Source organism: Mastigoproctus giganteus, chromosome 3 (genome assembly GCF_048544385.1).
Source record: "Mastigoproctus giganteus isolate SK-2022 chromosome 3, ASM4854438v1, whole genome shotgun sequence".
In the NCBI taxonomy this organism is placed as follows: domain Eukaryota; kingdom Metazoa; phylum Arthropoda; class Arachnida; order Uropygi; family Thelyphonidae; genus Mastigoproctus; species Mastigoproctus giganteus.
In genome coordinates this window covers 4,573,529-4,597,225 of record NC_143577.1, presented here as the reverse complement: position 1 = coordinate 4,597,225, position 23,697 = coordinate 4,573,529, and the positions used below count along the sequence as shown (strand labels likewise).

The window sequence follows — 23,697 nt, the reverse complement described above, 5'->3', positions numbered from 1 at the left end:
GATTACAAGTTTTGTGATTCAAAAATAGACAGATAGGTAAATTGCCTTGAATTTTTGTATAGTGTATACTTCCCCCCCTTTTATTTTTCTCATACAAATTGGAATCGTGATGGTAACTATCACTTCTTTCTTCCTTTATAATATGAGTTTCATAATTGCATGTGCAGGTTGAGATGATTGGAATAACAGATTCTAATCACTGTTCAGGTACAGTGTTCTCTGCTTGAAGCAACACTATCAGGAGGAGATAGATTATTGTCAGTCTGTTTAATTTAGGCTTTTAACAGTGCTAGGACTGCACCAAAGGAAAGGTTTCAGCAAAAATTTGCACTTCATGGTTTTTGTCTATACACAGTTTATTGAAATCAATTTGAAGTCAGTTGCACATGTTGATGACATTGGAGGGAATACATGACACTAAAGTAAGATTTTTTAATTTTCTCTGATAGGTCATCAGTGCAAAATTATGGGACTCTCTTCTCCATACAGAGCATACAACATTGCTGATATCCGGGGTGTCTAGTTAGTGTCTTGAATTGGCACAGTTATGATATTATCCATTATAATAAGGTTTTTCTGAGGTGATACTGAAGTTCGAGCATGATTCCTCCACTCTCAAGGTTGTGCAGGGATTCCATGCAGCCACTGTAGGAACTAGTATTCCAATCCAAGGTAGTGATTTAATTACGAGAATAATAGACTGGACATTGTAGCTGGGATGATAGACCATTGAGCATATGGGATGATGATGAGTATGGGGTAATCTCCTGTGTGATGGCTCATATTGTTTCACAGTATTTTATGCATATTATGTCATGCTTTGTACTAGGGGTTCTACTAGATTCGTGTTAGAACAAAGATTGAAATAATACATAAACTCTGTCAATTCAAACTGTTCAGCTTCATCTATGATAGAACATCATGCTATCACATTGGCTCTCAGTTTTCAATTTTCTAATATAAGTATTATGTATAATCGATAAAAAAAATTCAGAAAATTATTAAGATTTATTGTATAACAGTGCAATATGGCCTACAAATACATTTACTTGAGACTCTATAAACATTTGATATCCATACATGCATTTAATTTAAAATATTAAATGTCTGATACTGCAAAGGATGTTGGAGTATAAGACATTTACTTTATATGAACTGTATTTGCTCACTGTTGTTTAATGTATGAAGTTGACTTAAATTGAAATTTAAATTTAAATTAATTTAAATTTAATTAATTTAATTTAAATTGAAAATAACAATAAATAAATATATAAATATTTGGGTTGTTCATGTTTTTTAAATTAAACTAACTTTACATTTTTTAATTCAAACAGAATTCCCCTCTGGATTATTTAGTACCAAGATCATGGATTTGCTGAGTTTTTGCTGAATTGTAACGGAGATGAAGCAAATTGATATTGTAATAACAGGTGCAATTGGTTATGCACTCCTTTTTAAAATGTGTAATGCTGCTTTGGGAGATATTTCCACATTTTGTGGGAATATAGTGCTTTGGAGGTATTAAATCTAATCATTGTTAATGTTAACCCTAGCATCCAGGAATGGGAAGGTTTGTTTACTCCTCTTTTAATCATAAATTTTCTATTTTTTCCAGATTATTAATATGGGTGTGAAAGGTCAAGTGCCTCTTCTTTTCTTGGTTTTGAGACAGTGCAAGGAGGAACTTGACACCTTTCTCAACCATATTATTATTCTGTGTGTTTTAACCTACACAGTTTGCATATTGGCACATAAACACTGACTTTGCAAACTTATTTGTATAATGGTGCAATCAATATGGAAGCATGTTGGGCTGCAAGTTGCTCATGCACTTGCAGACCAACAACTGACCTAACCTAATAACATTATCAATAACCTGAAAAAATATTTGTGGTTGAAGGGGTCTTAATCTTAAGAGTCTTGCAGTCTTAGATATAAAGGTTAACTTTAATGATAAAAGGCTTAGCCCCCCCTCCCCAACGTCAATCAAGACTGTGTTAATCACACAAGGCCGATTTGATCCCAACAATATTTCAGCAATTTGTGTCTTCGTCTACTTTGTCCACACAGCTGGAACTTCTAATAGCTTTTAATATGTTTTCGTTGATTTTACCTCTAAAAATTACAGAAATCTCTGTTAATTATCTCACAGAAAAATTCATAAATTAAGTTAAACTTAATTATATGCACACATTAATTGGCATATGTCACTTTCAGTTATTGATAGCAAGTTGTGTTTACCACCATGTGCTCTCTTCCAATTGGAAGAAAGCACCTGGTGGTAAACACTCTCTGGTTCCGTGACATCATCTGGAATCAAACTTTTGACCTGCATGCATGCTTCACATTTCGTGCAGTGGGCACTCCTGTTAGCACCAGGATGTCATCTCCAGTTGCAGGCATCCGTTGGAGCAAGTGATTTTTAAATTTGCATTTCACTCCCTGATAGGTCTAAAGAGTTTTAATTTCAGAACTTAATTAAAAATATATTAAGCAATGTATTAAGAAATATATTTTCTGAATGCAACTGCAAAAATTCCATTTTTGCAGTTGCATTCAGAAAAGACTGAAAATAAAGAGGGCATCAAAAAGGGAACAATTTTTTATTATATTTTTCTGATTTTTTAAACGTAGGTGTGCAGTTAGATAAAGAACAATCCTTTTCACACCTTTGAATTGGTTAAAGGTGTGACCCTTAGAGTTCTAAGAGGGGACACATCTAAAAACTTCAACCCGGATGTGAACAGTATAAGAAATGTACTCAGCCATTTCCAATATTCTAAGAAGGTGATTAACAGAACTATTAATAGAACAATTGATAACCTTTTATAATTCCACCCCCCTTCCAAGAAGAATTATCTCAATTAATTTTCTCCTTTTACCATGGGATTGCAGAAACCATCAAGAGAGCAAAGAAACATAATGTCAATGTTTGGTTCAGGGGGAACTAAAAATGCTTCCCCCACTTTCCCCAGAAGATGAGAGGTGTGGCCTGCATACTATATGCCATTGATAATGGCAAAACTCACACAGTTGCTACCTTCCCGGGTTTTGTTCTCCAGATTCTCTAATTTCTCCAGGTCATAGAATATAGCAAAGAAGAAGAAAAATTTGCTGTTTTGAGGTGAATACAATGTTCTTGTGTGCTATTATATGCCTTATAAGAACATTAGCACTAGCATTCATAGAGGCATATGATGCAAGAAAGCAAGCTTATGCAGCATCAGCCAAGAAAAAAAAAAAAAAAAAAAAAAAAGCTCCCATTTCATCCCTCCGTTCATTCCAAATACCGGTCCAGCTCAGCCTTGAATAAGGCAAACTCCCAAACATCTATCCTACATCTGTCTTTCCTCAATTTGAATTTATGCCCTCTCAGGTGACTATTCTGAGCAAGAGGAAGAATCCCATTTGCATTGAGCATGCACAAACCATTCAAGGCTTTATATGCCTCAATGAGACCACCTCGCAGGTGCCTAGTCTCCAAACACTGTAATTTGCAAAATTTAAGCCTTTCTTCATAAGAGCAACCATTTGTTCCATTCACTAATCTTGTTGCCCTTCTCTGTACTCGTTCCAACAGCTCTACATCCCTCTTACAATGAGGCCTCCAGACCTGTATATAGTACTCAAGGTGTGGCCTGACCATTGTCTTATACAAGGGGATAATCACCTCCTTATCCCTGCTAGAAAAATTCCTGTATATCATTGACAAGACACCATGAGCTACTCTTGCAGACCATCTGCACTACCCAGAAAACTTCATATCTGCCTGCACAATTACCCCCAGGTCCTTTTCATTCTCTACCACTGTCAGTGTAGTACCACAGAGTTGATATGTTACTCTGGGGTTACTACTTCCCATCTGTAGTACTTTACATTTTTCAAGGTTAAACTTCATTTGCCACCTCTCAGCCCACCTGCTGAACTTTTCTAGATAATGTTGCAGCAGCATACTGTCATTAGTGTCCTTAACAACCCTGCCAACCTTTGTATCATCTGCAAACTTGGACATTAAGCTTGATATACCATCATCAATATCATTTATAAATACAGAAAACAACAATAGACGCAACACTGAACCCTGAGGGACTCCACTAATAACATTAGTCCATGATGAGCAGTTTCCATTGATTACCACTCTCTGCCTTCTCCCACTCAACCATCCCTTTATCCCTAGCAGCAATTTGCCTCCAAAGCCACACTGCTCCAATTTGTTCAGCAGTCTTCCATGTGCAACAGTATCAAAAGCCTTTCTAAGATCCAAATATAGGTTATCAAAGTTATTCCCTGCATCCAGTTCTTTTGTGACCCCATCATAGTATCCAATCAAATTGGTCAAGCAAGACATTCCCTTAACGAAACCATGCTGTGTCCGAGCTATAGCTGAAGTCTTGTCTAGATGATCCTGCAGTGCTCCTTTAACCAGTGCCTTCATTAATTTTCCTGGAACAGAAGTTAAACTAACAGGTCTATAATTACTTGTTTCACCCTTTGATCCTCCTTTGTGAATTGGGGTCAAATTTGCACATCTCCAGTCCATGGGTACCTCCCCTGAGTCCAAAGAAGCTCTCATAATTATGGCTACGGGTTTTCTTACTTCCTTTGCTGCCTACTTTAATATAACTGGATAGATCCCATCCACCCCAGGTGCCTTTTTTATGTTTATCTTCAACAGTTTATCCTCCACTTTTCTCTCAGTTATTACAAAATCATCTAGCTCACTGCCACAGTTTAACTCACCTCTGGCATTCCCTTCCCTGAGTAACTCCTCATGTGTGAATGTAGATGTAAAATACTCATTTAGTTTGTTAGCCACCTGAGCAAGATCATCAACAGTTGAACCGTCAATATCCAGTGGACCAATTGATTCATCCCTTTCTTTCTAGAGTTTACATAGGTAAAGAACTCTTTGTTGTTTTTCTTTGCATCCTTTGCCAAGGATTTCTCATAATCTGCCTTTGCCTGTCTAATCTCCTTTGTGACTTGGTTACAGACCAGCTTATATCTATCATAGGCTTCCATGTCACCCATTAATTTATATGTATCTCATGCATTTTTCTTCTCTGCCACATGTCTCATTAGTTCATCTGACATCCATTTAGGCCTAAACCTTGAACAGTATTTCTTAGTTGGTATGTAAAGCCTAGTAGCTTCCAAGATAAATTCTTTGAATGCTTCACATTTTGAATTTGCTGTTGGTAACATCATCAGTTGGTCCCACTGTATAGAATTTAAATACTGTCTCAGACCATCGTAGTTGCCTTTACGAAAGCAATAACCCTTCCCTTTACCCCTTATGGTAGTTACCTCTTTGAGTAAATACCACTTCAGCACACTGTAATCACTGCCACCTAGTGGTTCTTTTATCTGCAGATTCTTAATGCAAGAAGAATCACAACTGATAATCAGATCAAGAGTATTACTCCCTCTGGTTGCCTCCCGAACATGCTGATGTAGAAAACAATCATCCAATAAATCCACAAAAGCCTTGCTAATGTGTGAGTGACCAACCCACAAATTCCAGTCAATATCTGAGAAATTAAAATCCCCCATTATAAGACTCTCTGATTTACTGACCCACTCTATTTCCCTGTACAGTTTATTATTATACTCATCAGAGTCATTAGGCCTATAACATACTCCTACTCTCAATTTTGATCTCCCATTGCTTATGTCACACCAAACTGACTCGACACTGCACTGTCCAGCGATGTCGACTGGCTTCACTTCCTTGGATTTTATGTGTTTCTTAACTAATAGCATAACCCCTCCACCCTTCCTATCCTTCCTGTACACATTGTACTCCCCAAATTCCAGTTCTGAATTCCTTATATCTGTGTGACACCGAGTCTCTGATATCCCAGCAATATCTGCCTTTGATGTTTTGAGCAATACCTCAAATTCATCAAATTTATTTACCAAACTCCAGCATTGGTGTTTATGCACCTGTTCCTATTCTTAGCTATCCTAAAACAACCCATGTGTTTACTTGTATCGCAATGACTCCCAGCAGTCTCTGAAATACCCTGCATCTTGTTTTCCAGGCTGCTGCTCATTCCAATAGAACCAGTGCAAGAATGACTTTCACCTCTGCCACTGGCTCCTGTTAATCAATTGGTCCTTGTATCCCCCCAAACTAGCAGTTTTCCGACCCACCTAACACTGCCTCGATAGCATCAGCAAATATTCTTGCACCCTTTCTATTTAAGTGTATCCTATCCCTGTAGAAGCAGTCTCTCCTGTTAACAAGTACAAGTAACATATTTAACTTATGATATTATTCAATACTGATATTGTGAACTGCAGTGTTTTCAACCATTGGCTGGCGCCCTTTTCCAATATAGGTTCTCTTTTAAAAATGAACAAGGTCATCAGATTGACCTGGCACAATTTTTTACATGCTGTGTATTAAACAAAACAGCCTGGTCATATAATTATTATATTTTTTATTATAAAAAACAAAATTAGATAAAAGTAGGTATAGGCGCCTCCGTAGCCAGGTGGGAAGGAGCAGCAGTGCGTAGCACACGCTTCTTGATTAGACCGGGGTTCGAGCCCGTCACCACCAAATACGGAGGATGCGGAAAGGTCAGGAAATGACCACCGCATATTTCCGGAGCATTATGGCCTTAGTTGCTAATGCTCCTAAAAAAAAAAAAACCAAAAAAAAAAAACCAAAAAAAGTAGGTATGTAAAATTTGAAGTAAAAATAAAAAAAACCAAATCAGGCAAATTAATGAGATTTCTGGCATTGGTGTTATGCAGAAAATATCTTTAGTTCTGTGCACTGCAATTGACCATTTACCAATTCCTGTTTTAAATTATGGCATTGATAAGATCCATAACTGGAAGTTAGAAATCTGTACAAATAACTAGTTATTACAAAATTATTTTAAATAACATTTAACAAATACTTTTTTTTGTTAATTTTCTAATTTTTTAGCAAATTTTCTAGTTAGAAAATAATACAAAAGAACTATATTTTACATGAAAATCTTTCAGGATTGCTTTCACTCCCAGATATTTTATAGGTCAGATATTTTGAAAAGGTATAGCAAATGTTATGTGAATAAAATTCATTAGATGGGTTTCCAATCTAAAACTAGAATTGGGAAAACACATCCAAGATACAAAACATGGGAACACCCTCAGAGCAATATTGCACATCATGCAATATCATTCTGTACCATGGTTTTTACTTCAGAGGTATTGCCATTTCAGCAAGGACAATATTTCTGTACCTCTTGCCAAAAAGTTCTGAATATTTGTGCATCAGCAGAAAAGGACTTTCTTCACTCATTCTGGAAGCAGAATGAGTGGATTACTGTAAAACAATCAGAAAGAATATCAGCAGAGTTATTGTCACTCCCTTCATGGGTTACCCTCATTCCTAGTAACCAGAATATATATATATCACATTCTAGTGTTAGTAAATGTTAATGTAGCTAGCCTTCCATCATGAACCATAAGTTCATTCAATTAGGCAGATCACCAGTACTCCAAACCTGAACAAGAAATAGTACCATGTGGCAACTGAAACAGAATAGCAGATCACAACAAACACTTCACAGCAAAAGGGGAAAACAGGTCATATGACCTGCCTTCCCACATTCTCAGATGCTTGGCACAGCTAGCAGTAAAGAAAAGAAAAGTTGATCCCTAAGCAATTAGTGTCTAATCTAATCTAATCTAATCTGACCTCTTGAATTCTTTGTTTCAGAGTTTTAACTATTATTTCTGGGCTCTTTATAGACTTTTTTTTGTGTCCAGCAAGTTGATCAAAGGATGATAATTGATACTTAATGATGTTAAATTTCCAAGAGCCTTATCCACAAAAGGAGGAGAAACAGTTCTCCAAAATATGAAATAATGTAGTTATTATTATTAACATAATTCCAATGTGTATGTTGACTTCTAATTCTTGGCTTGAAAATTTGTGCTTAAGCATATATTCATCATGTAAGTCAATCATGTTTTTCACAGCCATATTTTGCATCTTACATAATGATGTATTACAATAAAATATATATTAAGAACTACTGCTTAATTTTTAATTCAATTATCTTAATTTTTAATTCAACTTACATATTCCCATTTTATTACATTGCAAAAACTGTAAAAGAAGGTCAGTTCTAGCTAGGGAAAAAGGAGAGCCAGGAGGAAATCTTGCCTAGATTGAGGATCCCAACTCTTTATTGGAATTGAAGCCCTTTTCAGTCTGGGCACAGAAGCATTGTATCCATTGCAATGCCCCCCCCCCAAGAACCAACTCTGATAAAAGTTCCATTTTAAGAACTGCATGATCTGTAAGCATATTTTATACTCCATGGATTGTTAACTCTGGGAGATTTTTTCCTAGCTGATAAAAAAGGAAACATATTATGTGATCAGTGAAACCAGTTTTAGTCATTTATTAGAAAACATAATGAATATTTAATTTTGATTTAATTGGTTCATTTTTATTGTTCAATGCTCCAACTGAACTTTTTTATCCCATCTGTTTTTATTACTGTATATGTAGTCTGAATTACACAAATAAGGCATTATGTAGTGAAATCAAATGAACCATGGACAAATCAGTTATTGTATACAATGTTTAACATTTCAAGTGCATTAGCAAATACTCTGGGGTTCCTGCTATCCATATGCAGTCAAGTACTGCATATGGGTAGCAGGAACCCCGGAGTAACATATCAACTGTGTGGTACTACACTCAGCGTAGTGGAGAATGAAAAACACCTGGGGGTAATTGTGCAGTCAGATATGAAGTTTTCTGAGCAGTGCAGACAGTCTGCAAGAATAGTTCATAGTGTCTTGTTAATGATATAGAGGAATTTTGCTAGCAGGGATAAGGAGGTGATTGTCCCCTTTTATAAGGCAATGGTCAAGCCACACCTTGCATACTGTATACAGGTCTGGAGGCCTCATTTTAGGAAGAACATAGAGCTGCTGGAACAAGTACAGAGAAGGGCAATGAGATTGGTGAATGGAACAAAGGGTTGCTCATACGAATAAAGGCTTAAATTTGCAAATTGCAGCATCTGGAGACTAGGCATCTGCGAGTGATCTGATCAAGGTGTGTAAGGCCTTGAATGGTTTGAGCAAGCTTAATGCTGATGGGATTATTTCTCTTGCCCAGATTAATCACCTGAGGGGACATAAATTCAAACTGAGGAAAGACAGTTGTGGAACGGATGTGCCGAAATTTGCCTTTAGCTAGTGGTTGGTTGATAGATGGAACAATCTTCCATCTGTCATTGTGGAGCTTGAATAAATTCAAGGCAGAACTAGACAAACATTTGGAGTGAATAAATGGGTGAAATGGGAAGGGGTTTTTTTTTTTTTTTTTTTTTTTTGCATGCCGTATAAACTTGCTTTCTTGCATCATATTCAATTATTTTGCTTTTTTTTTAAAATTTACATATTCTCATTTTATTACATTGCAAAAACTGTAAAAGAAGAGGATTCTACTAATGCTAATAGTAATAATTGTTGATAATAATAATAAAATTCTTTATTTACAAAATAGTGTAAATACGGGATATGATTCTCATTTACAAAACACCAAGAGGAATTTAACAATTTTACTAGGGATATGAAATAACATTACATACATATATACATGAAACCTATTGCAACCAAACATATTAATTAACATACTACAGAATTGAACTAACAGTTTTATGTGTGAACCAGATTTCTATTGGTCCAATTTAATGAAATTTAAAGTGGGTCGAGAAATCTTTTTAAAAGGCCCAATTATAAAATTTAAAGAAAATCAGTCCACTGTCAAGTTGCTACATTTTTTTTATTTTTTGTTAATAACAAGATACACAACAGGTAACCATTAACAGAATAACTGAGAACAGAACAATGAACAGAGTTGATAATAATAATAAGGAATCCAACAATAACATAAACATTGATATAGATTCAAACGTTAAAATCATATGTACAAAAGTGCTATGCATTAAGTTAAGTTACCGGTAAAACAAATAATAAATAAATTAATTAGAGAATAGAAAATAGTAAAACAAATAATAATAATAAACTACACTTGGCAATTCTAAAGAAGAGGCAAACTTGTGGATGGAGTTCATCAATGATTAGAAGTTGTCAAAAAAGTCAATGAGAGAGTCATTTGCCAATTTGCTGATTCTGTTCAGTGGACTGAACTTCATAAAGTCAGTGGTAGAAGAGTCGAGGCAAAAAAGCCTAAGGTTCCTTACTTGTCTACAAGGAGCATTTAAGTTGATTTTACTAAGGATATCAGATGCTTCATAAGTTCCATTGATTACTTTGGCTAGAAGGGTGATGTCAGCAATAATTCTTCTAGTGCACAGAGGCCTCAGATGAAAGTAATCACACAGTGATTCATAGTACACTGAGTGCTGAATTCAAGGATTGGCAGAACAATAGTTTTAATAAGGATAACAGCATATCTGTAGTTTTTGAACATGTAGGTGTTCCGTTTGATAAATCCCAGTGTTTTGAATGCTTTGCTTGTGATTTTAAGGACATGGGCATCAAATTTAGCACTGCTGGAGAAGAGAATTCTCAAGTCGTTAACTTGGTCACACCTTTCGATGATCACAGAGTTAATAGTGTACTCCGTATTTAATAGTTGTGGAAATCTGCAGGATGGGAAAGAGATTACTTTGCACTTTGAGGGGTTAGCAGACAAGCCATTCAGAGACAGCTACAGAGAGAATTTTTTGAGGGCACATTGCAGCTGTTGAGAATCGGTAATCTCCTTCACTGCTGATTAGATCTTAAGGTCGTCTGCATAGAAAGCAACTTGAACATTGAGGTGCAGATGAAAGAAGGAAGATCATTTATGAAAAAAATTAAAAGTAGAGGAGCCTTGGGGAAAGCCTTGAGGTACTCCACTTAGTGGTAAAAAATGGTCTGAGTTCGCTTAATTGATGATAAAGTTCAAGGAATGATGCATAATACAGCTCCATAGCTATGAGAGCAGAGGGTCACGGATACCATATAGCTTAAGTATTTCCAGAAGTTGTTCATGTGGGACCTTACCAAATGCCTTAGGTATATCTGTGTAGACTACATCAACTTGAAGGTGATTATCAAGAACTTGAACTGCATCAACTTGAAAGTGGTTATCAAAGGCTTACGTTTTGCAAATTTCAGCATCTGGAGACCAGGCGCCTGTGAGGTGATCTGATCAAGGTGTGTAAATAAAATAAATAAATAAATTTTCTGTTTCTACTCCGGCATGACAACCAAGTCAGTAGCGTTTACAATAAATCATCAATACAAATATTTATCGTATTTAGTAGTCACGGGCTTGAACCCCGGTCCACTCAAGGAATGCGTGCTATGCACTCTTGCTCCTGACCACTGGGCTACGCAAGGCCTTGAATGGTTTGAGCAAGCTCAATGCTGATGAGATTCTTTCTCTTGCCCAGATTAATCACCTGAGGAGATATAAATTCAAATTGAGGAAAGACAGTCGTAGAATAGATGTGCAAAAATTTGTCTTTAGCTAGCGGGTGGATGATTGCTGGACCAAACTTCCATCTGTTGTTGTAGAAGTTGACAGCTTAAATGAATTCAATGCAGAACTAGACAAACATTTGGAGTGAATGGATGAGTGTAATGGGAAGGGGTTTTTTTTGGCTGATGCTGTATAAGTTTGCTTTCTTGCATCATGTGCCTCTACTAATGCTAATGCCAATGAATCAGATTGGTCTACTACTTGATATCGATGGTCAACTTTGATGATCCAGCTCAGGTAGCTGATAAACTGAATGAGTATTTTGCATCTACATATTTTCGCATGAGGAATTCTGTAGAGAAGTGGAGGCCAGAAGTTTATCGAACTGTAGTGGGGAGCTAAATGGCTTTGTAATAACCAAGAGGAAATTGGAAGAGAAATTGTGGAAGTTAAACATAAGAAAGGCATCTAGTAGCATTAGTAGAGGCACACGATGCAAGAAAGCAAACTTATACAGCATCAGCCAAAAAAAAACTCTTCCCATTACACTCATCCATTCACTCCAAATGTTTGTCTAGTTCTGCATTGAATTCATTTAAGCTGTCAACTTCTACAACAACAGATGGAACTTTGTTCCAGCGCTCATCCAGCCTGCCTGGCTCACCAATTGTAGGTGTTGCGTTTTTCTTTTTTTTTTATATTAATATTTTATATACATTCATTTAATTATATATATTTTGATCACCTACTGTTATTTATGCTAACTTTACGTTACCTTGGGCCACTGACTGCTTGCAGGACCAGGTGTCTAAATGTTAACTGGGGTAGAGTGATACAACATGACATTAGGCACATACATTTTCAATAAGGTTTAATGAACCACACAAAACATAAAATAGGTACATATGCACTTGTATTAAATTAACAAGAGAAATATTTCAAACAAACAAGAGAAATAATTCAAACAAACAGCATTGTTACTTCCATATCACTAACCTATTGTTATTACATAAATTTTCCTTGATATACAACTCTTGATATATTGTGTCATACAGCATTAAGTTGAAAATTATCTTCAATCACAATTTACCTTAAGCATTTCTAGTTTATAAGAATACAGAGTGCCTCTACTGATTTGGAGTTCTAAATGTATTAATTGTTTTTGCTCCCCAAGGCCAAGATTTCAGAGGACTAAACTTAAATAAAATCCTACTTACAGGTTTTCACCAGGTCGGGCCAACTATTCAGTAAAGATGAGTCCTCCATTTCTTGACTTTATTATAGGGTCCTTTCTCATTTTAAGCTTCCTTTGCCTTTGTTTGAATCTCCAACTTGGCACATGTCTAGTAGACTTCCATCCTTTGTTGTAACTTGGAGCATCTATGGATCATTACTCATGGAAATCCATTTTCAACTTTTCTACTCTGCAGATTCCGATCTTCTAAATCATAGACTGAACCCTTTTTTGGAACCTCTCCCATCTGACCTACGTACACGTCACTACTACCTTACCTCCAGACACCACCAAAGCCTTACCCGAAGGAACCTCTTTTTCCTGCCTCTCAGCTCCCTTTATACTAAATCACGCTCCCTTTTCTCCTCCCCTTATTTTTAACTAATACCTGATTAACTGGACAGCCCCTGACCATCTAACATTCTCACTCTACTATACTTTAATGTCTTCTTTGCTCTACCTGGTCCAGGGAAGCTGAGCCTTGTCCTTCTCTGTGGGTCAAAGGTTCTTTTTAGTAGGAGGTTGCCTTGTTCTTAACTGTAGTAATTTAACCTTGATCACTTTCTAGAAACACAAATTCCAATTTCTTGTCTCCCTCCCCCCCCCCCTTTTTTTTCTTAATGCTTTCACAGTAAGCTAAAGCCTAGTGTGAATGTGTCCCCAATTCACAAAGGGGGGATCAAAAGGTGACATGAGCAATTTCAGACCGATTAGTTTAACTTCCATTCCGGGAAAAGTAATGGAGTCACTGGTTAAAGAAGCAATGCAGGATCATCTAGAGAAGACTAAAGTTATAGTTCCGACAGAGCATGGGTTTGTTAGGGGGAAATCTTGCCTGACCAATTTGATTGAATTGGTCAATCAAACTGGTCAGGCAAGATTTCTCCTTAAAAAACCCATGCCGTGTCTGAACTATAACTTCAGACAGAGCACGGGTTTGTTAAGGGGAACTGAATGCAAAAAATAATTTTGAGATTATATACTTGGATTTCAGGAAAGCTTTTGATACTGTTGCACATAAAAGGATGCTGTACAAATTGGAGCAGTATGGCATTAAAGGAAAGTTCCTGCTATGGATAAAAGGATGTTTAAATGGGAGAAAACAAAGAGTGGTAATCAATGGGCACTGCTCATCATGGACTGATGTTGTTAGTGGATCTGCCAGGTTTTGGTGTTGGGACCATTGTTTTCTATATTTATCAATGCTCAGGCTTAATATCCAAGTTTGCAGATGATTCAAAGGTTATCAGGGTTTTAATGACCGTAACGACAGCAACAGGATCTGGAAAAGTTGGGCAGATGGGCTGAGAGGTGGCAACTAAAGTTTAATATTGACAAATGCGAAGTACTACATATGGGTAGCAGTAACCTCAGAGTAACGTACCAACTGTACAGTACAGTGTAATACTGTACTGTACAGTTGGTACTGTACTGTACGAACTGTACAGTACTACACTCAGGGTAGTGGAGAATGAAAAAGACCTGGGGGTAATTGTGCCATCAGATATGAAGTTTTTGAAGCAGTGTAGGCAGGCTGCCAGAGCAGCTCATGGGGGTCTTGTTATATACAGCAACTTTGCTACCAGGGATAAGGTGATTATCCCTTTGTATAAGGCAATTGTCAGGCCACACCTTGAGTACTGCCTACAGGCTGGATGCCTCAATTTAGGCAAAGATATAGAGCTACTGGAAGGAGTACAGAGAAGAGCAATGAGAGATTGGTAAGAGGAAGAAACACATGCTCTTACAGCTTAAGTTCTGCAAATTGCGGCGTCTGAAGACTAGGTTTTTTTTACGAAAACCCGAAACACGAGAAGTATTAGAACCAATAGTACTTAGTACTGTTCTTGGGTTGGAGGTTGAGAAGACGAAAGAAGATATTTGTTGACGTTAGACTTGAACTTCTGTAGACTGTAATTTTCAGGAAATATGTACGAAGGAAGGTTGTTCCAGAAAATGGCAGTTGAATGAATAAATGAGGAAGATGGAAAGTTGGTTCTGTGAGTTTGAAGTCGGACAGTAAATGGATGTTGGCTGGTGGCGGCACATATTCGGACTGTTTTGAAAGAGAGAGTGGGAATTATAGAAGCCAATTCAGAAGAACAGTGCCTATGGAAGTATCTGTAGAAAAGGCATGCAACAGAAACAGTACGTCTATGAGAGAGTGAGTGGACAGATTCTGTTAGAGAGGAGTCATAAATAAACCTAACTGCCCTCTTCTGAATGGAATCTAGAAGCCTGAGAGAGGTTTTGTGGGCACTGCCCCAGATGTGGGAACAATATTCCACGGTAGGGCGGATTTATGATTTGTATACAGAGTAAACATTAGTTTGGAAGAAAAGTAACGCTGAGAGTGAAAGAGAAAACCTAGTTTTTTAGATGTTCGTGCCTAGGGAGATTAGAAGTCAGGGTAATTACCAAAAGAAATATATCATTTTGCCTAGAAATTGAAGTGTCACCAAAGATAAGCATAGGAGAAGAAGAATCCTTTTTGCGAGACATAAGACAAGAATGAGTTTTAGAAGGATTGAAATCAACTAAGTTGTCTTTGCCCCACTGGAGTCGGACAGTAAATGGATGGTGGCTGGTGGCGGCACATATTCGGACTGTTTTGAAAGAGAGAGTGGGAATTATAGAAGCCAATTCAGAAGAACAGTGCCTATGGAAGTATCTGTAGAAAAGGCATGCAACAGAAACAGTACGTCTATGAGAGAGTGAGCGGACAGATTCTGTTAGAGAGGAGTCATAAATAAACCTAACTGCCCTCTTCTGAATGGAATCTAGAAGCCTGAGAGAGGTTTTGTGGGCACTGCCCCAGATGTGGGAACAATATTCCACGGTAGGGCGGATTTATGATTTGTATACAGAGTAAACATTAGTTTGGAAGAAAAGTAACGCTGAGAGTGAAAGAGAAAACCTAGTTTTTTAGATGTTCGTGCCTAGGGAGATTAGAAGTCAGGGTAATTACCAAAAGAAATATATCATTTTGCCTAGAAATTGAAGTGTCACCAAAGATAAGCATAGGAGAAGAAGAATCCTTTTTGCGAGACATAAGACAAGAATGAGTTTTAGAAGGATTGAAATCAACTAAGTTGTCTTTGCCCCACTGGAAAATTGCCTGAAGATCGGCATTTAAGGAATTGGTAGCAGATATTTGAGAAGTTGAAGTTGATTGAGCAGGGAAAGGTTTTTCAAAATGGAAAGTGGAATGCAACGTGCTATCATCAGCAAAACTATGGATGGGAGGGATTTGTCACCCTTTTTAGGAACTGGCTGGATATGAGCAAATTTCCAAGCAGAAGGAAAAAACACCTTTGGAATATGAAAGTGAAAAAAGGTGGCAAAGAATAGGAGTAAGTTCAGGAGCACAGGTTTTGAGAACAAGTGGATAAATACCATCAGGACCTGGAGCTTTCTTAGCATCAAGATTCGTCAAAATCCTTCTGACATCCTTTTGACAGAAGACCACAGGAGGAATTGAATGGAGCATGTTGGGAATGGTGGGAGGTGTTTTACCAAGATCATTGATGCAGGAGTTGGAAGAAAAATGGGATGCTAACATCTTTGGATGAAGCGATAACAGAACCATCTGGTTTTGACAGAGGTGGGAGCAGAGATGGGCAAAAGTTGTGGCCAATAGCTTTGGCAAGAGACCAGAATGCTCAGCTGCCATTAGGACAAGAAGCAAGTTTTCTACTCTTAGCCTGTTCAAAATCTAGTTTGCATTTTAATAATTGCTTTACAATTGTTACGAGCTTTGGTGTAGGCAGAAAATCAATCTGAAGATTTGGAAACAAGCCAATTACGGTATTCAACGTTCTTCTCTTGAACAGCCTTAGCACATTTATTGGAAAACCAAGGTACCTACAAGGTGATCTGATTGAGGTGTATAAGGCTTTGAATGGTTTGAATAAGCTGAATGCTGACGGGGATTCCACTGCTTACTCATATTATGCACTTGAGTGTGCCTAAATTCAAATTGAGGAAATGTGGTTGCAGAATAGATGAGGAAATTTACCTTTAGCCAGCAAGTGCTTGATTGCTGGAACAAACTTTCAGCTGTCGTTGTGGAAGATAGCTTAAATAAAATCAAGTAAGAGCTGGACAGACTTTTGGAGCAATTGGAAAGGTGAATGGGAAGTGTTTTTTTTTTTTTTTTGCTAATGGTCTATTAGATTGCTTTCTTGTGCATATGGCATCATATGCCACTGCTAATGCTAATATTCAGTGCTTCTGCTGCAATATATGCAATATATGTGATATGTATAAAAATAACATCAAATTTCATTAAAATCAGTTTATCAGACTGATTTTAATGAAATTGGGAAGCCTTAACAAATCATTAAAAGGTCCAAATAAAATTTCATAAAAATACATTCACTGAGAGTCGAATTTTTATAACAAATATAAATCCGAAAATAACTGTCAAATTTATATTCATATAATATTAATAAAATTTGGGACAGCTATACAAATTTTCCTAGACGAACCATATCTTTTATCTAATATCCTTATATTGCCTCCCAACAGAAGATTTCAACAACTCTTTAAATTGCTTGGAATATGATCTGGAACTTTTGTGAAACAAAAATATTTTACTGGTCTCAGGTGTAAATGCCAAGTCTTTTTAGTAGAGTAGTAATCTAGACTCTCATGGAGAGCTTTCAGAAGATTTCATTATAAGTCATAATTTAGTTTTAATTAATAGACCACAACCTTTTTAGACCACAAGACCAATAGACCAATAGACCACAAGCAGCTCTATTGGAGAATCAAATATAGATACAACTGTTTTTAGCTCTTGTTTTAAAAATGATATTTCAGATTGGACAATTATTTCTAAATAGATTGTTAGTGATCATAGAGCTACTACTTTTTTTCTGTTACAATAAAGCAATCTTTTGAGGTACATTTATATCCATTACCTCAATTAATTAGATTTCACCGAAAAATGTTAACTGTCCATGTTTCGAGGAATCCATTAATCAAGATTTTTTTATTTTGATGGACAATTTTGAATTAGCTACAACAATACAAGATCTATTGTATTGTGTTGTATCTACCACTAAAAAGAGAATTGTAGAGAGCCCCTGCCCATTGTAGACTCCTGAGTTGTCTGATTTGTGGAGAACGGTGCATGCTGTGAGTAAGAAGTACAAAAGATATCAGCAATGGTATTCTTTTAGAAGTTGACGTTTGCCTAATTTGTATACTAATACTAAAAATCTGTATACTAAAGCTATTGCAAACCAAATACATATATTTGGACTGATTTGTGAATTTTGTATATGATTTTGAGGGATAGAATATATATATGTCAGAAACTTAAACTACAATTGTCTCAAGATTCACACAATTCTATTCATTGTACAGAGTCAGTAAATATGATATTAGATAGCCTTTTTTCATCTGATAACCCCGAATTAGATTCGGAATTTTAACAGATTCTTGACTGCCTTTTCAACTGGAGCTGTAGTTAATTAGTGCCAGGTGGCGTGAACAATTTTTTTTCATTGTGAGTTATCAATGAGCTATCAAAGGTTTTCCAGCTATTACAACATGTAAATTATCCAATGAACACCAGCTGTACACACAGTAATGACAACACTGTCTATTGATAAAATGGACAAATGTTTGTATAGCTCTGCTATGCAAACTACTCTCTGATTGACAGTTTCTCCCAACATCACAACCCTACAACTCCTTCAGACAGAATGAGGAGTACAAGAACCAAGCAACACTGCATCTACAAACTGAAGATACATAACAAAATGGATGGACTCTATCCAAAACTCCACAGTTCAACTATCAACCAACAAAGAATTGACAGCCTCAAGCTGCGAAAGAGTTAAGACTTAGTGTATATCTTAGTGCACCTGCATCATTGAGGCATAATCCCTTAATGCATTAGTCTTACTTCATATTATACACCATCAGGCATCTCTCATATACTTCACAACTGTTTTGCCATCATTACATTACTTGGGTACCTACCCACCGAAGAAGGGCCAAATAGCCCTGAAACAGTGCCGTCTGGGTGGTAGTATCCACTGCGAATAAGTAACAATAGTCTTCTCCTTTCTTTAGGTAAAGCGTTACTTATTTGAAGTAATGCAATGTCATGGCAACTCATCGTGAAGGTATTCACAATATGAGATATGGCTTAAATGATGCCGCATTTTCAAATAATTTGCTAATTTATAGTTGGCTGTGTATTAATGATGCAGGTGCACTAAGATATACATAGTCTAACTCTTTTGCAGCTTGAGTCATAAGCCCTTAATACATTAGTCTTTCTTCATATTATACACCATCAGGCATCGCTCATATTGTGGAGTTATACTTCACAACTCTTTTTGCCATCATTACATCACTTGGATACCTACCCACCCACCAAAGAAGGGCCAAATAGCCCTGAAATGGCACCAGGGGAAGCCTGATGATGTCCAGAGTTTCCAAGAATAGGTAACAACAGCCTTCTCCACTGGGAAAGCGTTGCCTATTCGAGGAGTTTATTATGAGTTTTTGAGTGGTGTGAGTTGAAGGAGTTACTGTCCCTTTCATTCTTCTACACCGTTTCTTTTCCTCTTCCACTCCTACTATTACTTTCCCTCTACCTTTTTGCTTTTCTAAGTCTAATAGAGACAACTGGATAGTTGAGTTATTATCCCACACAAATACAAAATAGCCCTGAAACGAGCCACTTTTTTAAGTGTCCAGGTGCGAAATTTCGAGTTTCGGCTCAAGGAATGCCAAGGGGGTAGGCATCATAGTCTTACCACCAGTTATAGGAAAATTCTGCAATCTCCAAAGGGACATAGAAGGGAGAATAATTTGTATTGACTGGAAATTAGGGTTGCACACAATAAGACTAGTGAATATATATGCACCAAACACCACTCTAGAACGGAAGCGGATATTCAGTAGCCTACATCTTTTTATGTTGGGTGCCCGATTGATCATGCTAGGAGGAGACTGGAAATGCATGTTAGATCCAGTAAAAGACCAGACAGGTATGGGGGATCCAACAAGAGGCACAGGGGACTCCTTGGAGCTAAATAGTCTGTGCTTAAAACGACCTGATAGATATATGGAGGAAGAAATATCCAACAAATCATGGAGTCACCTGGTTTAGGGGAACGTTAGGGACCTGCATTGACAGGTTCTATGTCCCAAGTAAGATAGCAGACAAAATAAATTGGGTAAGGCACATTAACATTTTGGGACCTCGTGCAATAACAGATCACAAATTAGTTATAATGGACTTTCCATTAAGCTTAACTGTAGAGTAGGGGAAGGGCACCTGGAGGTTAAAACCGGTGCTCTTGCAAGGTGACCTGCAGGATATTAAAAGACTAACACAGCTTTTGAGAAATCCCAATCACTGGACAGAAGGGAGCTAGGCACACTACAAAAATGCAAACGGCGCCTCCGTAGCCAGGTGGGAAGGAGCAGCAGTGCGTAGCAGACGCTTCTTGATTAGACCGGGGTTCGAGCCCGTCACCACCAAATACGGAGGATGCGGAAAGGTTAAGGAATGACCACCGCATATCCTGGAGCAATATGGCCTTAGTTGCTAATGCTCCTAAAAACCAAACAACAACAACAACAACAACAACAAAAATGCAATAAAAACAGCCTTTCAAAAATTAACAAGGGAAAAGTACCTGGAAAGCAGGAGAGAGCTAAGGCATCTCTATGAAGTTCGGAGCCTCCTAAAGTCTTATCAGGATGATGTTAGTAAGGGAAATACAAAAAGAAATCCTGTCGCTATTTGAGAGGCAGGCAGAAAACGAAGCTATCCAGATGCCTTCTTCTACAAGCAATTTAACAGATCACACAGAGACAGCAGTTTAATCCATCAAATACAGGAAGGCCAACACCAATATCAGAACACCAGTGACATTGTTAAGTGTTTTGCAAATGTTTATAAGCAAAGGTTCACAGCATTTAGAGAACCAGCTTTACTAGAAAACTGGGAAATACTGGGGTTTTTGGCAATCCATAGACAAAGACAGGATCAACCTATCCTCTTAAGTGAACCAAAAGAAATGAAAGGAGGTAAAATGCAAGATCCAGATGGGCTAACAGTGGAGTTTTATAAAAAGTACTGGAAGGAAATTGGGCCAATCTTGGCTGCCATTTTCTCCAGATTTTTCTTGGAAGGGGTAGTACTGGAAGAATTTATAGAAGTCCAAACCATATTTCTTAAAAAAACAGGGTAAAACGGGGAAAGAAGTGGATGAGTGGAGGCCAGTATCACTGCTTAATACAGATTATAAGCTGTATGCTAACATACTAAATGCCCAACTCAAAAAGCACTTGGGGCACATTATAGGTCCCAATCAAACATATGCAATCCCAACAAGATCTATGATGGCAAATCTATCATTTCTAAAAGATTTGCAAGCAGAAACAATACAGCATAGTGGTGGCGGTACTTGATTTACAATTTGATGCATACAGTCCAAATGGGGTCTTTGCTTAGAACAGCTATCAAAAGCCGAGAATTAGGGTTGAATTTGAAAGTGTCTGCAATTCTGCCCAGACACGATAGGAGGGAGTATATGATGAGAGCCTTGTCGATCAATTCGGCCCTGGAAAGATTGTGCAAGGCTCAAGGGGTAGAATTTTTTTCTGCCTGGACTGTACTTGTTAACAGGAGAGATTGCTTCTACAGGGATGGGATACACTTAAATAGGAACGGTGCAAGAATATTTGCTGATGCTATCGAGGCAGTGTTAGGTGGGTCGGAAATCTGCTAGCTTGGGGGGAGACAAAGACCAATAGATTGACAGTAGCCACTGGCAGAGGTGAAAGAGATTCTTGCACTGCTTCTATTAGAATGAGCAGAAGCCTGAAAAACAAGATGCATGGTATTTCAGAGACTGCTGGGAGCCACTGCGGTACAAGTAAACACATGGGCTGTGTTAGGGTAGCTAAGAATAGAAACAGGTGCAGGTATACTTGCGTGTACACCAATGTTAGGAGTTTAGTAAATAAATTTGATGAATTTGAGGTATTGCTCAAAACATCGAAGGCAGATATTGTTGGGATATCAGAGACGTGGTGTCACACAGATATAAGGGATGCAGAACTGCAATTTGGGGAGTACAACGTCTACAGAAAGGATAGACAGGATAGGAAAGGGGGGAGGGGTTATGCTATTAGTTAAGAAACACATAAAAACCAAGGAAGTGAAGCCAGTCGACATCGCTGGACAGTGCAGTGTGGAGTCAGTTTGGTGTGACATAAACATTGGGAGATCAAAATTGAGAGTAGGAGTGTGCTATAGGCCTAATGACTCTGATGAGTATAATAAGGAACTGTACAGGGAAATAGAGTGGGCCAGTAAATCAGAGTGTCTTATAATGAGAGATTTTAATTTCCCAGATATTGACTGGAATTTGGGGGCTGGTCACTCACACACTAGCAAGGCTTTTGTGGATTTATTGGATGATTGTTTTCTACATCAGCATGTTCGGGAGGCAACTAGAGGGAGTAATACTCTTGATTTGATTATCAGCAGTGATTCTTCATGCATTAAGAATCTGCAGATAAATGAACCACTAGGTGGCAGTGATCACAGTGTGCTGAAGTGGGATTTACTCAAAGAGGTAACTACCATTAGGGGTAAAGGGAAGGGTTATTGCTTCCGTAAAGGCGACTACGATGGACTGAGACAGTATTTAAATTCTATACAGTGGGACCAACTGATGATTTTACCAACAGCAAATTCAAAATGGGAAGCATTCAAAGAACTTATCTTGGAAGCTACTAGGCTTTACATACCAACTAAGAAATATTGTTCAAGGTTTAGGCCAAAATGGATGTCAGATGAACTAATGAGGCATATGGCAGAGAAGAAAAATGCATGGGATACATATAAATTAACACGACACAGAAGCCTATGATAGATACAAGTTGATATGCAACCAAGTTACAAAGGAGGTTAGGCAGGCGAAGGCAGATTACGAGAAATCCTTGGCAAGGGATGCAAAGAAAAACAGCAAACAGTTCTTTACTTATGTAAACTCTAGAAGGAAGGGGATGAATCAGATTGGTCCACTTGATATTGATGGGTCAAGTGTTGATGATCCTGCTCAGGTAGCTTACAAACTAAATGAATATTTTGCATCGACATTCACACATGAGGAGTTATTCAGCGAGGGGAATGCCAGAGGTGTATTCAACTCTAGCAGTAAGCTACAGAATCTTGAAATAACTGGGAGTAAAGTGGAGGAGAAACTGTTGAAGATAAACACAAGAAAGGCACCCGGGGTGGATGGGATCTATCCAGTTATATTAAAGGAGGCAGCAAAGGAAGTAAGCAAACCCTTAGCCATAATTATGAGAGCTTCCTTGGACTCAGGGGAGATACCCATAGACTGGAAATGTGCAAATGTGACCCCAATTCACAAAGGAGGATCAAAGGCTGACACAAGTAATTATAGACCTGTGAGCTTAACTTCTGTTCCAGGAAAATTAATGGAGGCACTGGTTAAAGAAGCACTGCAGGATCATTTAGACAAGACTTCAGTTATAGCTCAGACACAGCATGGTTTTGTTAAGGGGAAGTCTTGCCTGACCAACTTGATTGGATACTATGATGCAGTCACAAAAGAACTGGATGCAGGGAATAACTTTGATATTATATATTTGGATCTTAGAAAGGCTTTTGATACTGTTGCACATGGAAGACTGCTACACAAATTGGAGCAGTGTGACATTGGAGGCAAATTGCTGCTATGGATAAAGGGGTGGTTGAGGGGGAGAAGACAGAGAGTGGTAATCAATGGACACTGCTCATCGTGGACTGATGTTATTAGTGGAGTCCCTCAGGGCTCAGTGTTGGGTCCATTATTGTTTTCTGTATTTATAAATGATATTGCTGATGGTATATCGGGCTTAATGTCCAAGTTTGCAGACGATTCAAAGGTTGGCAGGGTTGTCAAGGACACTACTGACACTATGCTGCTGCAACAGGATCTGGAAAGGTTGAGCA

At 37.7% G+C, this 23,697-nt stretch overlaps 1 protein-coding gene across 1 annotated transcript in view; it reads left to right on the top strand.

Moving 5' to 3' along the window:
• Positions 1-3,226, top strand: part of LOC150087624 (sterol O-acyltransferase 1-like) — a 283,384-nt gene extending 280,158 nt beyond the window's left edge. The window contains exon 13 of the mRNA XM_090369891.1: positions 1,335-3,226. Coding sequence (XP_090226017.1) covers positions 1,335-1,379 — 45 coding nt within the window. The 3' untranslated portion in view covers positions 1,380-3,226. The remainder of the gene's footprint in view (positions 1-1,334) is intronic.
• Positions 3,227-23,697: the final 20,471 nt, after the last annotated feature.